At 39.3% G+C, this 15,283-nt stretch overlaps 2 protein-coding genes across 4 annotated transcripts in view; one reads left to right on the forward strand and one right to left on the reverse strand.

Annotated features, from left to right (window-relative positions):
• LOC137171559 (serine-rich coiled-coil domain-containing protein 2-like) overlaps positions 1 to 2,317 on the reverse strand; it is a 63,841-nt gene extending 61,524 nt beyond the window's left edge. For 2 of the 3 annotated variants that reach the window (XM_067575566.1, XM_067575568.1), the window contains exon 1: positions 1,836 to 2,316. The gene's annotated coding sequence lies outside the window, so the exon portion shown is untranslated. Of the gene's footprint in view, positions 1 to 1,835 lie in introns of all 3 variants that reach the window. The other variant, XM_067575567.1, reaches the window with a different exon arrangement.
• A 4,682-nt stretch (positions 2,318 to 6,999) lies between these two features.
• Positions 7,000 to 8,883, forward strand: LOC137171819 (D(5)-like dopamine receptor). Its single transcript, XM_067575969.1, has one exon. The coding sequence runs from the start codon at positions 7,410 to 7,412 to the stop codon at positions 8,811 to 8,813; it is 1,404 nt and encodes a 467-aa protein (XP_067432070.1). The 5' UTR covers positions 7,000 to 7,409; the 3' UTR covers positions 8,814 to 8,883.
• Positions 8,884 to 15,283: the final 6,400 nt, after the last annotated feature.

Raw genomic sequence — 15,283 nt, forward strand, 5'->3', positions numbered from 1 at the left:
AGCTGAAACATTTAGTTTTAATAGATAAACTGATCTAGAGAAGAAGATATCATTGTAAACTGAATATTTTTGTTGTATTCGGACTGTTTGTCTTTGCATCTGCATCTAACGAGTATTTTCATTGTCAGTTATAGAGCTGCAACAATTAGTTGATTAATCAATGAGTTTATCAACAGAAAATTAACCTGCAACTAGCTTGATAATCAATTACTTGTTTTAGCTTTTCTTTTACGCAAAAATACCAAAAAAATAGCTGGTTGCAGCTTCTCAAATGTGATAATTTAAAACTTTTCGTTATCAACTGAATATTTTGTGTTAGGCTATATTTTTACCAGTTTCAACTGTTGATCCGACAAAACAAAACATCTGACAATTTAATCTCTGACTCGAGGAAATTTTCACCATTTTCTGGCATTTCATAGATTAAATATAATCAAAATAATCGTTAGTTGAAGCCAGATAACTATCAGCTAATAGTGATAAATGTCTCAAGGTAACGTCTTCAAATGTCTTGTTTTGCCCAGAAGCCAAAGATATTCAGTTTACGGTCATAAATGACCAAAGAAACCAGAAAATATTCACATTTCAGAGGATGGAACCAGAGAATTTTGACTCTTTTTTTCTTAGAAAATGACAAAACGATTAATTGATCAAAATACTTGGCAATAATTCATCTCCTCTTTTGTCTCCTCCTGCTGGTGTAATTACAAAAACATGCTCGTGTCACAGGCTCCGCAGTAGCCTACTCCGTTGCTACTGTTGCAGCTGTAAAATGGTGGATAAATTGTTTTGAGCGTCACACAAACCCTGCGAAATGACCCATTTCACTATCAGAATTTGATCCGTTCAGTCCGATAACATTTGGAAAGTCTAGAAGTGCTGCATGATTAAAATATTTTAATTCCAATCAAGTTAACAGAGAGCTAACAGGAAGTTAGCCACTCCGGAGCGTAAGTCTGTACTGTGCGTGCTGCCCATAGAGCATGCTCAGTACATTCATCCAGCCAGAACGGGAATGTCACACCAGACACCAGATTAAAAACTCTGTATAATATGAAATACAGAGAGATTTATGGGCACTGCGGGTTTAATAGTTGTCAACCAATTGATTAATCGTTGCGGCTGTAAAAAAACAAAAAAAAAACCAAAACAATGAATTATTGACTTTTGAGAGGCTCAAACTAGCCACGTTGGTTTATATTTACTTTGAAATGGACTATTCAATTTTAATTTGATTATCAAAATAGTTGATTTTCTGATAATCAATTTCAGTTTACAATTATATAAAAGCAGCAAATTTTCGCATTTGAGAAGCTGAAACTGTCAAATTTTGGACATTTTTCTTATAAAAAATTTGAATGATTAAACAATTAACAAAATGGTTTCAGATTAATTTTCTACTTGTCAATAAATCGATTAATAGTTGTAGCTCTCATTTGAAAACATCACCTTAGACTCTGGGGAACTGATGAACATTTTTTATTGCTTTCATTCATTTTTGACGTTTTACATACTAAAAAAATAATCGATTAATCTAATAACTAGCAGAACAGATTAATCGATCATGGAAATAATCATTAAATTGACTCATAAAGGCTCAGCTGGCTCATCTGCTGTCATTCAGAACTACGTTCAGATTTCCCTCTATTGTAACTCACGCAGTTAGCTAACAGTTAGAGGCCGTGTTTGTCCATATTTAAGCTCTTATATAACTCAAGGATGATGTGTGTAATGTTGTATATCTGTATATATACGTATAAATGAACATGGGTGTATTAAAGTGGCATATGAGTGCTCGATATTTTGGGTTAGCACACCGGGGGACTCGGACTCACCTGCCGGATAAACGCAGCATCAGGCGTCAAAATGCGGAAACGTCGACGTTGAGATGGTTGAATGAAAGCAGCTGAGGATGTGTTCGGTTAAATCCAGCCGGAGAAAGTCTGATAAAAACACAACAAAACGATAAAAGTCCAGATATCTGATGATAAAATCCACTGGGAGGTCTGACTCCTGCGGTGTTTCACTGCCGTTCTCCGGCCTGTGAGAAGTGAACACTACGGGGTCTCCGACGGTTATTTATCACCTGCACGGGCTGCTGGTTACCTTCCTCGTGTCCTGTGAGCAAATAAATGTCAAAATCAAAGCCGTTTGTCCGCCTGAAGTCCGTTTGTGTTGCACATGTCCAGAGGACGAGCTGCTGTCTGCTGCTGCTCGAGCTGCTGAATCATCCACACACACACACACACACACATGCACGTGCGCGCACGCGGACAGCGCCTGCCCAAGGCACAGCTGTCACTGACGTCATCTGCACACTGTAAACATAACCCTTTCCTCACCAGACACACCGGAAACACAACGTAAAATACTGTGTTTACCAGCACTGATCCTTTTCTGCAGTAAAAGTACCAGTACTGCAATATAGAAGTTCTCCATTACAAGTAAAAGTACTGCATGGACAATCCTCCTACAGTAAAAGTACATAAGTATTATGAGTTTGATATAGTTAAAGTATTGCAGTAAAAGTACATAAGTATTATGAACTTGATGTAGTTAAACTATTGCAGTAAAGTACATAAGTATTATGAACTTGATATAGTTAAAGTATTGCAGTAAAAGTGCATAAGTATTATGAGCTTGATGTAGTTAAAGTATTGCAGTAAAAGTACATAAGTATTATGAGCTTGATGTAGTTAAAGTATTGCAGTAAAAGTACATAAGTATTATGAACTTGATATAGTTAAAGTATTGCAGTAAAAGTGCATAAGTATTATGAGCTTGATGTAGTTGAAGTATTGCAGTAAAAGTACATAAGTATTTTCAGCTTGATGTAGTTAAAGTATTGCAGTAAAAGTACATAAGTATTATGAGCTTGATGTAGTTAAAGTATTGCAGTAAAAGTGCATAAGTATTATGAGCTTGATGTAGTTGAAGTATTGCAGTAAAAGTACATAAGTATTTTCAGCTTGATGTAGTTAAAGTATTGCAGTAAAAGTACATAAGTATTATGAGCTTGATGTAGTTAAAGTATTGCAATAAAAGTAGTGGTTTGGTCCCTCTGACTGATATTTTATTATTATATATGACATCATTAGATTATTAATAGTGAAGCATCAGTGTTAGAGCAGCATGTTACTGTTGTAGCTGCTGGAGGTGGAGCTAGTTTCAACTACTTTATATACAGTTAGCTAGTTTAGTCCAGTGGTTCCCAACCTAGGGGTCACAATGTAAAAATAATTCACTACAAATAAAAATCCTGCATTTAAAACCCTACTTAAGTAGAAGTATAGAGGTATTACCAGCTAAATTTACTTAAAGTAGTACTTAAGTTCTCATTTTGCAGAAAACTGTGCTGTGACTGATATATTAAATATATGATTAATACTGATGAGTCAATGCAGCATTTGATGGAGGTGGAGCTGGTCTGAGCTGCTCTGTGGGGGTCAGAAGATGAATCTGAGGGGTCTTGAAATGATAGATTTGGGAAGGAAAGAAGAAAAAACAAAGTTCAGCCACATAAACTCAGAATAATTGTTCAGAGCTTTTCTTTAATCTTTTAGTTTTTGTGAAATATTGGACAGTGTGACCTCTTTGGGCCTCAAACTGTTATTCATTTGAAACTATGTGAGGAGAAAATGTCTCTTTGGTTGAACTGCAAACAACTCAGAGACGTCTGAATCATGACAAAGAGACAAAAAGACACACTGATGTTTGTGTAAAGGGCCAAAAGCCAAACAGACTGAGAAGCTGTTCAGAGCTCAAGTACCTTAAAATGGTACTTCAGTGCAGTACTTAAGTAAATGTATTTAGTTACTGTCCACCACTGACATAATGCAGAATGGCATTTTTCAGAATAGTATTATTATTGGTAATAATATTATTATGTCTATATCATATTATTGGATTATAATTATTGATTTATTATTTATTGATGTTTAATTGTATCTGGGTAAGTCTATAATATGAGGTAATGATGTACAGTATAACACAGCTTTTATAGTCTGAGCTAGTTTGCAATGACCATCCCTAAATGTGCATTTAAAATACATAAAACTCAACAGTAAAATGGTCCGTGCGTAAAGTATAATTCATTTGCAGTTGTTCACGTTGTATAATGAAAACAATTTTGGGGGGTATTACCAGATTTCATTATCTTAAGAGGTGCAATACAATTCAGCGGACTAAAGTGTCCGCTTGTTCCATTATAAAACTTTGAAAATTGAAACAGGAAGTCGGGACCCGGAAACAGAGACAGCTCGCCTTCAAAGTAAAGTGCGCGTTTTGAAGCGTGTTGTCTGCAGCTCAATTCAAGGAGAGGCTACAATAAATAAATAAACAAATAGACTAAATAATGAACATAATTCATAACTTCTTTTACACATCTTGGAGATAAAACCATGTTAGGCGGCGGAACCAACCCAGGGATTTTCAAAGTAAACGCAGCGTAGACATCGACGTTACGTACAGGTGAATTCAACTTAAATTTCTGTGGTCTGCTTGTCTTATTATGTGCATGACTTTATCGAGTTGACCTCTCCTACCAAACACAATTTAAATTATCTACCTGCCCACCAACGTAGCTAACTGTTAGCTTCAGCTACCTATGCTAATTGATCTGTAGGTAAACTAGCTACCTGTTGTAGCTAACACACTGCTGTTGTATGTTAACGTTACTCCTTTATTATTATCAGCTTTTGCACATCATGTGGGATTATTTGCTGTGTGAAATGTCTACATATACGGGAGAAGTTAGCTCACAAATGTTTACATTACCAGCAACGTGTTTGTGCATGCAGACTATAAAGTTAAGACATGTAAATAATATAATAAATGTCATGTGTCCTATTTGACAGGTGTGGGACCTCCGTTGGTATGCTGATGCATAAACTCATCCAGTGACTGCACCAGGATAACCTGGAAACAGCCAGAGGAAACTAGCAGCTGGTAAGTAGAGAGCAGAGTAGAGTCCATCATTCAGACAGTGACACATTTAAGTTGTTTTGAATGAATGAAAGTGCTGACTTGGTTTTAAGTAGTTTATTTTTTGTGTTTACATCCATATATTGGGTGAACAGTGGAGCAACTGTAGCCCTCTTTTTTAGCTAGTCTGCCAACTGTAGGACAATGCAGGAGGAGGATGATCCTAAATATACAGCAAATGCAGGCCTGGGAGTTTTTTATGACCCAGCAGTGGGATGTTCTCCACTGGCATTGTCATTCACCTGACCTCAGTCCAGCTGAGCAGGTGTGTTACTCACCAAAAATCAGACCAAAGGCAAAAGTCCATTTTATAGTTCAGGTCCGACATAGAATCACCAGGGGAGATATAAGTGTCCTCTGGGTCAGACAGTCAGCGACTGAAAACAGTTTGACACCAAATGTTAGATATCATGATAAAGTTTGTTTTAATTGGCCAAATGATCTTTGGTCTGCTAGAACTGGAACTTAACTTTAGTTACAAGTAAAAACTAAAGTTACAATTCCTACACTGTTCATCTGTGGATGTAAACACCATCAAGGTAAAGAGGAAAGATTAACCTCGTAGTCATGGTTTCATTTCAAAGCCAATGTGCTGAAGTACAGATAAATTACAACACAACTAACAAATATGTGTAATGATGATATATTTTTTGAAATTTATATTTTAAGCTTTTATGGAAATAATATTAATGTACAACTACAAGCCGGTATTATATGTGTCACTCTACCATATTGGAAAAAAATGCAGACAAAAAAAAAGATTTTGTCATGTTTGCAATAATCAGATTGCCTTTTTTTTCTTCTTTTCTGTTTTTGAAACAATAAAAAATAAGAGTTAGATGTCCCCATATCCCTTGTTAGCCACATTCCCTCAAGAACACTGCAATCATCTGCTGCTGGTTTACTGGAGATTCCCAGTAACAACCGAAAGAAGATCAGTGATGCAGCCTTTGTCAAAAATGCCCCTTAACTATGAAACACACTACCGCTAGATATCAGGGAAGCTAGCTCGCTAGATACTTCCAAAAGAAAGCTTAAAACCTCCTTCTCTTTGCCTGAGCATTTAAATAGCTCTGCACTTGCTCTCTGCAGCACTTTTAAGATGTTATATTTTAATTTGTTTTATACGTTCTATGCTTTAACTTGTTCTTGTCATATTTTATTCTTTGATTATTATGCATTCTATGTATTTTAGTTTTGTTTCTTTTATCATATTATTATGTGTGACAAGACCTTTAAGGAAAGATGAAAATGAACAAATTGTCCCATAATAACTGAAACCAGCTTTTGTAATGTTCTGCTGCTGCTGCTGTTGTTGTGCTGTGAGTATTTGTCCACTAGAGGTCAGAGTTCAACTTCATCTGCTGCTCTGAACACTTCACATCATCCTCCCTCTGTAGTGTATTATACTGTATATACTTTATATATACATATTATAACATGAATGGTTGAAAAAGAAGTGCCAAAATGTGGGAATATTTAATGGAAACATTTACTTTTTTCTAATTAGGCTATACGGACATGTTCAAAGTAAAAAGCCTCATTAAAAGCACTTGTATGCCTTTAAATCATCAGCTTATTGTCATTATTGTATCTGTAGTGCAGATTTGTGGTGACACACAGAGCCTCATAACATTCACCTGATAAGAAAATTACCTCGTAAAACCTCATAAAACTGTTAATTGATTACTTGCTTCTTCTTCTCACAGAAAATAGACACCAACTTAGTTCCATCAGGTCATGTTTTGCACTGTTTTGTAAATTTTGTGATCTATAAATTCAGCTTTTTGCAATTTCCTCTCATTCTTCACCTTCTTCCCCTCGTGAGATGTATTTACTTTGTATTCTATGTCGTTGTATTAAGCAGACAGACTCATAACTTATGTATCTGTCTCATTAAGTTTTTGGAAATTTGTAGGATTTTGTTAAGAGAGAGAAGGTTTCCTCTCTTATATAACTCTTATTATGTTTTCTGTAACTTTCTGACATGAACATGTATTAAAACTTATAGTTGTTTGTTCTGCATTTTTCCCGCCAACATCTGGATTCGTAAATCTCAGAGAATCCAATATGAGACGATGAATAATCTGATCAGCAGACAATGAAATCGATATGTAGTAACGGTCTTAACGTGAGGGTGAATATGTTCCAGCCTGCTGAGGGTAAATATATATTAGTGTGTAATTATGCGCGGAGAGTCGCAGCCGCAGTCAGTCTGAGCGGAGAACCGGAGCGCGTCTCCTGCAGGAACATCTCACTGCTGTTGGTTTGTTTCTGGAGCTTCAGGAGGATTTTTTTCTTTTCGTTTTGTCTGCGTGTTTGAAACGCGGGAAGAGAGTTTGGAGTGGAGACTGGCAGCAGGTGATGGTGGAAAGACAACGACAGGAGAAGCTGATATGGCACCGCGGGAGTGACTCTGGATATCGATGGAGAGTTTTTACAACGAGAGTCAGATCCAGCACCGGGACCACCGGGACCAGCGCCAGGTGGTCACAGCGGGGGCGGACAGTCCCGGGCCAGGCGGAGATCTCAGTCTCCGCGCGCTTACAGGCTGCGTCCTGTGCGTCCTGATCGTCTCCACCCTGCTGGGAAACACGCTGGTGTGCGCCGCGGTCATCAAGTTCCGCCATCTGCGCTCCAAAGTCACCAACTCCTTCGTCATCTCGCTGGCCGTGTCCGACCTGTTCGTGGCGGTGCTGGTGATGCCCTGGAGGGCGGTGTCCGAGGTCGCCGGCATCTGGCTCTTCGGCCGCTTCTGCGACACCTGGGTCGCTTTCGACATCATGTGCTCCACCGCGTCCATCCTCAACCTGTGCATCATCAGCATGGACCGCTACTGGGCCATCTCCAGCCCCTTCAAGTACGAGAGCAAAATGACGCGCAGGTTCGCCTTCCTGATGATCGGGGTCGCCTGGACTCTCTCCATCCTCATCTCCTTCATCCCCGTGCAGCTCAACTGGCACCGCGCGGACGCGGACAACTCCACGGCGGACAACCCGGACGACTGCAACGCCAGCCTGAACCGGACTTACGCCATCTCCTCGTCCCTCATCAGCTTCTACATCCCCGTGGTGATCATGGTGGGGACGTACACGCGCATTTTCCGCATCGCTCAAACCCAAATCAGACGGATCTCGTCCTTGGAGAGGGCGGCCGGTCCCCGCGCGCAAAACCACCGCCACCGCGCGTCAACGCACGACGAGAGCTCCCTGAAAACGTCGTTCAAGAGAGAAACGAAGGTTTTAAAGACTCTGTCCATCATCATGGGAGTGTTTGTGTTCTGCTGGCTGCCGTTTTTCGTCCTGAACTGCGTGGTGCCTTTCTGCGGCCTGGACAAGCTCGGTGAGCCGCCGTGCGTCAGCGACACCACCTTCAGCATCTTCGTGTGGTTCGGCTGGGCGAACTCGTCCCTGAATCCGGTCATTTACGCCTTCAACGCGGACTTCAGGAAAGCCTTCTCCACCATCCTGGGCTGTAATAAATACTGCTCCACCTCCACAGTGGAGACGGTGGACTTCAGCAACGAGCTGGTGTCTTATCACCACGACACCACCATGCAGAAGGAGGCCTGCGCCATGCCGGGTCCCGGGGCGCAGAGACTCGCAGCCTGCCTGCAGCCGCCGCCGCCGCCGCACACCAGAGGAGATCTGGAGCAGAACTTTGACAAAGTTTCTGTCATTTCAGATGATTCACAGAATCACAAGAACTTACTGCTTCCCGCCATCCTGCAGTATGAGTGCGAGGCGGAGATTTCTTTGGACATGATGCCCTTCAACTCGCCGGGACCCACAGACTGTTATGTTATTCCCGGTCAAATCCAGGACCTGTGAGCGTCCTGGAGCTCTGACTCCACATCATGCGTCACGGAGCAGTGAGTGGCTGACCTTTGACCTCCTGCTGGTGATCAGTGATGAATCAGTTATTTCCAACCTTTCTGGCTGAAAACCCTCAAATCAAAGTGGTGTTTTTATCGCAGTTCAACCAAAGAGTGATGATTTCTTTGTCAGATTGTTGCATTTAAAGGATTTTCAGAAGTCCAAAAGGTAAAAAAAATGTACACAACTTCATAAGAAAAGGCAAACAATGAGAACTTTGGGTTACAGAGATGTTTTTATTTACTTTTACTGAATATTCTCTGTCATGATCATCTTTTGTCCCTTTGGATTGATGTTGGGAACCAATGTTGATCTACCAGTTATCAATATTTTTTCTGCAGACAGCAAACTGAATTTCACCCATCAACAGAAATAAAGACGGTGAAATACGAGCTGTGGCTGGAGATCAATCATTTCAGACAGCTTTGATTTCTTGTCATGATGCATATTACAGAATATTTATTAATGTCAGCTAAAAAAAATATTTCTCCTGACTTATTAACTTAACTAATCTCATATCTCATACATCATCTCATGTTGTACACGAGCGAGTCTGATATTAAACAAACTGATTGTAAAGTTGCTGCAGCAGGTGATGTAAGAAGTAGAAGCTGATGGGATACAAACATTTATTATCAGATTCTTCTTACAGGAAAAAAAAGGCTCCTGAAACAATAAAACACCGGTCAAAAAGCTAACGAGCCTGCAGTGATCGTTCTAATGTTACGAGTGAAAAGTTGTTCTGTACATTCGAAACTGTTTTCAAAAAGAAAACGAATAAAATAAAACAGGAACTCCAGAAAGTGAGAGTTGTGGTAGCAATAAATACTCAAAATGTTAATTGTTCCTCAGGTGTGAGATAAGATGATCTGCTGATGTTTGATAAACAAACATGTCAACCGATATGAAGAGGAACTTAGGTCAATACATAAGAATCTCTCTGTTTGGATGTTTTTTTTGCCAAGAAATCTGTCCAGGAGATCCTGTAAAAGCAGTTATATGTCGGAAATATGGTCATCAAACGCCATTTATAAAGGTCATAATCCTGTCGCCGCTGTTCTTAGGTGATAAAGCCGAGCAGCAGCTAACAGGCTCGTCTCTGTTTCTCCTCTGACTGCTGCTTGCTGCTCTCTGCTCTCCCCTCCAGTCACCTGTTCATTTATTTACTTTGCTTTCATGCACCTGACAAAACCTACACACACACACACACACACTCCATGCATGCATCACACACCTCACACTGATCCTGACATCCACATACACATCCTATACTTGATCATTTGATTTAATAAATGATCTTTTGTTAAAGTTTAACCTGGTGTGTCTCCCTTTTGTTGCCACCCCGCTGTCTTCTGTTAGCTCGATGTTAGCCTTCTTTTACAGCATCGTGTGTTTGAGATTTTTATGAAATGATGTATTTCTTCTGATCACAATGACAGAAATCTTAGAGTTTGATTAGTATTTTAAAAGGTATTATTTATATATTCCTTCAACTGACTCTTTAAACGTAAACTGAGTCAGTGCAGCCATCTTTACTGCCACTTCTTCAGCTATAACGGCCACACAGAGACGTTTCAAACACTCAAAATATGAAAACACTTGTTTCCAAATTTTCAACTGCATTTGTATGTAAATTTTCTGCAGAACATTTTGCATTTTTTGGTCTTTATTGATTGATTGATTTGCTTGTTGCAGCAACAATATATCACCCTGGATTTAAACCAGCGTTGCATAAAATTTATTTGTTTATTTATTCATCTCTTCTTCTTTCAGCTGTTCCTGTCAGGAGCTGCCACAGCGGATCATCCGTGTCCATCTCTTCCTGTCCTCTGCATCTTCCTCTGTCACACCAACCACCTGCATGTCTTCCTTCATCATATCCATAACCCTCGTCTTCTCCTCTCGCCTGGCAGCTCCGCCTGTACGTCTGAAATTTCTCTCATCTTTTCCTCTGCTTTTTTGAGGAGGGGAAAAGAATAAGCAACTAAAAATTGGACATAAAAAACAAAGGGAACAAGAAGATGAAGTGCTTTACTGCGCATGAAAAACAACAATGAGATCAGGCTTTTAACTAAAAAAGTGAAGGAGCGTTTAAAAGTGTTTTGACAGAACACGGCGAGGAGGCAGATCGAATTTCCTGCCACATTCATCACTGATACCAGTCAGTTATTGAATTTCTCATTTTGAAAATTGTTTTTATTCTGAGCGAGCGGTCTTAATTTGAATAAAGTGTGTAAAAACGATTCTGTGATTTGACATTTTCCTGTCAGAGTCGAGCAAATCATTTTATTTAAGACCTTAAATCTAGAAGATTACACTATTAAAACATCCTCCTTCATGCAAAAATCCAGAATCTGTAAATACTGTTGATTTCTAAACTTTTCCTGCTGGACACCAGATGTTTCCTCCTTCACTGTAAAGTCTCAGTGTCTCCGTGCTGGAGGCTTCAGGTTTCCACATCACACTTGTGTCATTTGCAAACTGGACTACGATTGGCTCCAAACTAGTTGTGATGTCATTAATCCTGCAGGTACGTCCTGATTTAAGATGAGTAGGGCTGGGCATTGTGTAAAAAATTACAACACCAGTACTCTTAAAGTGATGCTGATACTAATATAGTACTTCGTACGATACCCTTCATGTTAATGGAAGCATTCAGATGTGTAAAATATCACCACTCCTCCCCATCCAATGATTTTTACACGACTACATTTTGTGTATTCAAGTGTTCAAATTATTGAAATATTTATCCAATAACTTGTACTGAAGTATTATCACCACAGACTGTTTGGGTTGAAGCTGCTGCAGTAGTGGGCCGATCACACGTTGCATTAAATCAAAGAACGCTTGCGGTGATTGGCTGCAAGCAAAACCATACAAATAGTCTTTTTTTTTTCGAGATCTGCGTACAAAAAGGATGAAATGCAGATATGGTTTGACTGGAGAAACGCAGTCACTACGCAGCCTTAAAGGTGAGCTCAGAGAAACTTTGAAAACAAACTGCACAGAGACGAGAACAACATCCAACTGAAGGAACAAGAAAAAAATATGTTTTTGACTGGAAGGAGGCTGACAAACATAAATACAACTGTTTTATTATCAGGGGTCAGATATATAAATGATACTGATGAGAGGCAGAATCTAAATAAAATTGTTTAGGCTGTTACACAATTTCACTCATAGTCAGTTTTTTGCAGTATACACGGTGATTTGTAAAATGTTAATAAAAAGCACATTTGATCCTTTATTGTGACCCGCTTTGTAAAGACTATTTAAGTATTGGAGCTTTAAATCACACTATTGATTTTCTCTCTGACATTTGGCAGTCAGTCAATCAGACTGTCACCACCTTGGTTCAGAGTGAAATATCAACAAATATTGGACGGATTGCCACGAAGGTTTGTAGGACTGAGAGGATGAATCCTACTGACTCAGTGAAATGTCTAAACAACAACTGGATACATTTAAATTTATTTGGTACAGACGTTCATGCTCCCCAGAGGATGAATTGTAATAACTTTGATCATCTGACTTTTCATTAACTGCCATCATCAGGTCAAACTTTCTTCCTGGTTTACGACCAAATACCTGCAAAATTAAAGACATTCCCATCAGCCTCAGCTGTACTTTGTGTTTAGTGCAAATTAGCAAATGTTAGCATGCTAACACGCTAAACCAACACAATGAACATGGTAAACATTAAACCTGCTAACCATCAACATGTAGCATTAGCACATGTTAGCACGCTGTAGACTCATATCCATGTAGAACAGGGTGAGACACATTCGCTTTTGGTCACAAAGTATATGTATATTCTTGTTTTATGAGTGCATGGTGAAATAATACCCGCAGCAGAGAAAAAGAGATGCTGTTTGACTGCAGTGAGTGCAGTAACAGAGGTAAATGACAGTGACATGTTTGATAAAAGCTATATAATTTACAATTTTGTGGACTGCTGTCAGCAACATTCAGCAGCTACCACGTCTTGAGGCTGAAGTACCTCAATCTCTAAATTCGAGCCCGACAGTTGGCTCACCTGCTGCTCTCCCCGGCTCCGGGACTAACACTGAGTAAGGCTATTGTCACAATATTTCACTAAGTTAATGTTACTTGATGTCCTATTAGCACAGTTTAGCTAAAGTAGCTAATGTTAGCCCAAGTGTGCAGTGCTCGCTGTTTCCAGTAAGCTAGCGTTAGCTTGGGTCTGAGGTAGCGGGGCATGTTTCCAGAGCGTGAAAGGCAACACCCTGCACACCCTATTTTGAAGGTCCTGACTCTTAATGGAAAAGATGGCGCCAACCAGAAGCTGCAACTCTGGGCTTCAAACCAGCTCCAATTAAACCAACGGGTGACATCACACCTTGCAACGCCATCTTTATATAGAGGATATGGTTAGCATGCTAGCCATGCTAGCTCCCTTAGTAAACGTTTACAACCCTACCCACGTTACTTCCTGTCCCCCCTGTTCTTGGCCACATGATTAAATTTTGCTGGGCAGTTTTCAGTCTGACTGGGGCTTTAGTCTTGTTTAAATGTCAGTTTTCAACGCTGGAATCACTATAAACTTTTACCTTCATTGTTCTGGCAGAAATCTCAGAGACAGAAATCTGAAAACCTGGTTAAAAAAAACTGCTGTGATCAGTTTGGCTGAAGAATGATTTTTTTCTTCTTAGATTAAATGAACCATTACAACCAAGATGTAAAACTAAACTAAATGATCTGCGGAAGTTTTTGTTTTAGTCATGTGAAAGATCTTAATATATCTTATTTTAATCATATTTTGTATGTAGTTTTGCATATTTTCCATATCGATGTTTGAAAATATTCTTATTGTTGTCTTTATACTTTTAACTGTATCACACAGCCATAATTGTTAATTTACAAGTTATGTATCAAAATACAGTCACTCACTTGTACTTTATGCTTCATGCTGTCTAATTTAATGTCTTATTATTCACTGACCTCACTGGCTAATTGTAAGTAGCTGTAAAACCCAGTTATTTGAGTAATTGATGCAGTGATCAAGTGACATTTTGATCCAAACTTGTTTGATGTGAGTGTTCAGGTTCACTTAGTCATTGTCCTGCTGCACTCACTGAACCAGCCTTTGATATGTTAAAGATGAGGAAGGACAATTAATAACAATTAAATCATTACTTTCAGTGCTTAATTGCTCCTTCAGGTAATTGCGGGCTGTGTTGTGTTAAGAGAGGTCCTCCATCTCCTGTTGATCAGACAAGTGTTTGTGTTTGTTTGGTCAAACTGTGCTGTAGATGTTTCCGCTGTCGGGTTAAAACTCAAGGGTTCCTCACAGAGGTTTCATCTGCTGGTTGTCAGCCAGCAGAGATGGTTGTGGCTCCAGCTGTTGCTAGGAAACTGTAGAGGAAACCGAGAGCAATTTTAGGCTCAAGCATCATCAGATGGTCCTTGTTCTATTCATTGTTTCACAGGATACTGATACATCTCATCACTCACTCAGCTGAACTAAAAACTTACAAGACAAGCTGTGATGGAGCTCAATAGATGTTGGTCAGATGGTTGGTTCGTTACTTTAACTCAGACTGAAATATCTCAACAACTATTGAATGGATTGCTTTAAAATTTGGTAGAGCCATTCATATTCCTCAGAGGATGAATCCTACTGATTGTAGTGGTCCTCTGACTTTCCCTCTGGGGCCACCATCAGGTTAACATTTTTGTTTCAGGGTGAAATTTCTCGACAACTATTTGATAGATTGGCATGAAGTTTTCTAAAAATATTCAAAGCTCTTTAAAAAATAAATTCAAATAACTTTCTCTGACTTTTCCTTTAGCGCCATTGTCGGTTCTAAATTTCTCAATACTTAAATGTTTCAATACTTTATGACCAAATACCTGCAAAACTAATCTTTTACGTCATCTGTAACACTGGTGTTTATTGAATCTCACTGAAAGTTTACTTATTCCTTTTACTCTTATTTGATTTTTTTTCCTATCACACCCTGCTTTAATGTATTTTAATGCTTTGTAAGGGGGGCCCAGAGTAACAACAGTGGGGGTGCGACTACAGAACCTCATAGAAAATGTTTTTAGAAGCGTTTTTGACATCCGTCACTTGTGCGTCTCTCTTGTTACATCCATGAACTGGGCCGATATACTTTATCAAACTAGAGTCTATTTTTTTTTCCACTGTAGTGTTTAGTGAAGCATAATCTGCACAGACAGCAGTTTAAAATCACACAAATATCCTGCTTATATATGTTTTGAACTTATTACCCATATCTATATTGATTGATGAGGACTCCCAGTCTGCCTGCAGTGAAACCAGCAAGATAACAGGTGAATGGAGAAATAAAAGTAATGAATCAGAACTGTTTTGGTTCAGTAAACGTCTGCTGTCAGTTTGTCCGGTCGCTGGTCAGGAGCTGCAGCTGACAGACGGCTGC

The sequence above is a fragment of the Thunnus thynnus genome, chromosome 20 (assembly GCF_963924715.1).
Source record: "Thunnus thynnus chromosome 20, fThuThy2.1, whole genome shotgun sequence".
Taxonomy (NCBI): domain Eukaryota; kingdom Metazoa; phylum Chordata; class Actinopteri; order Scombriformes; family Scombridae; genus Thunnus; species Thunnus thynnus.

What these genes read in the sequence shown, in the direction of transcription:
- LOC137171819 (XM_067575969.1), top strand. Translation starts at nt 7,410, where the DNA reads ATGGAGAGTTTTTACAACGAGAGTCAGATCCAGCACCGGGACCACCGG.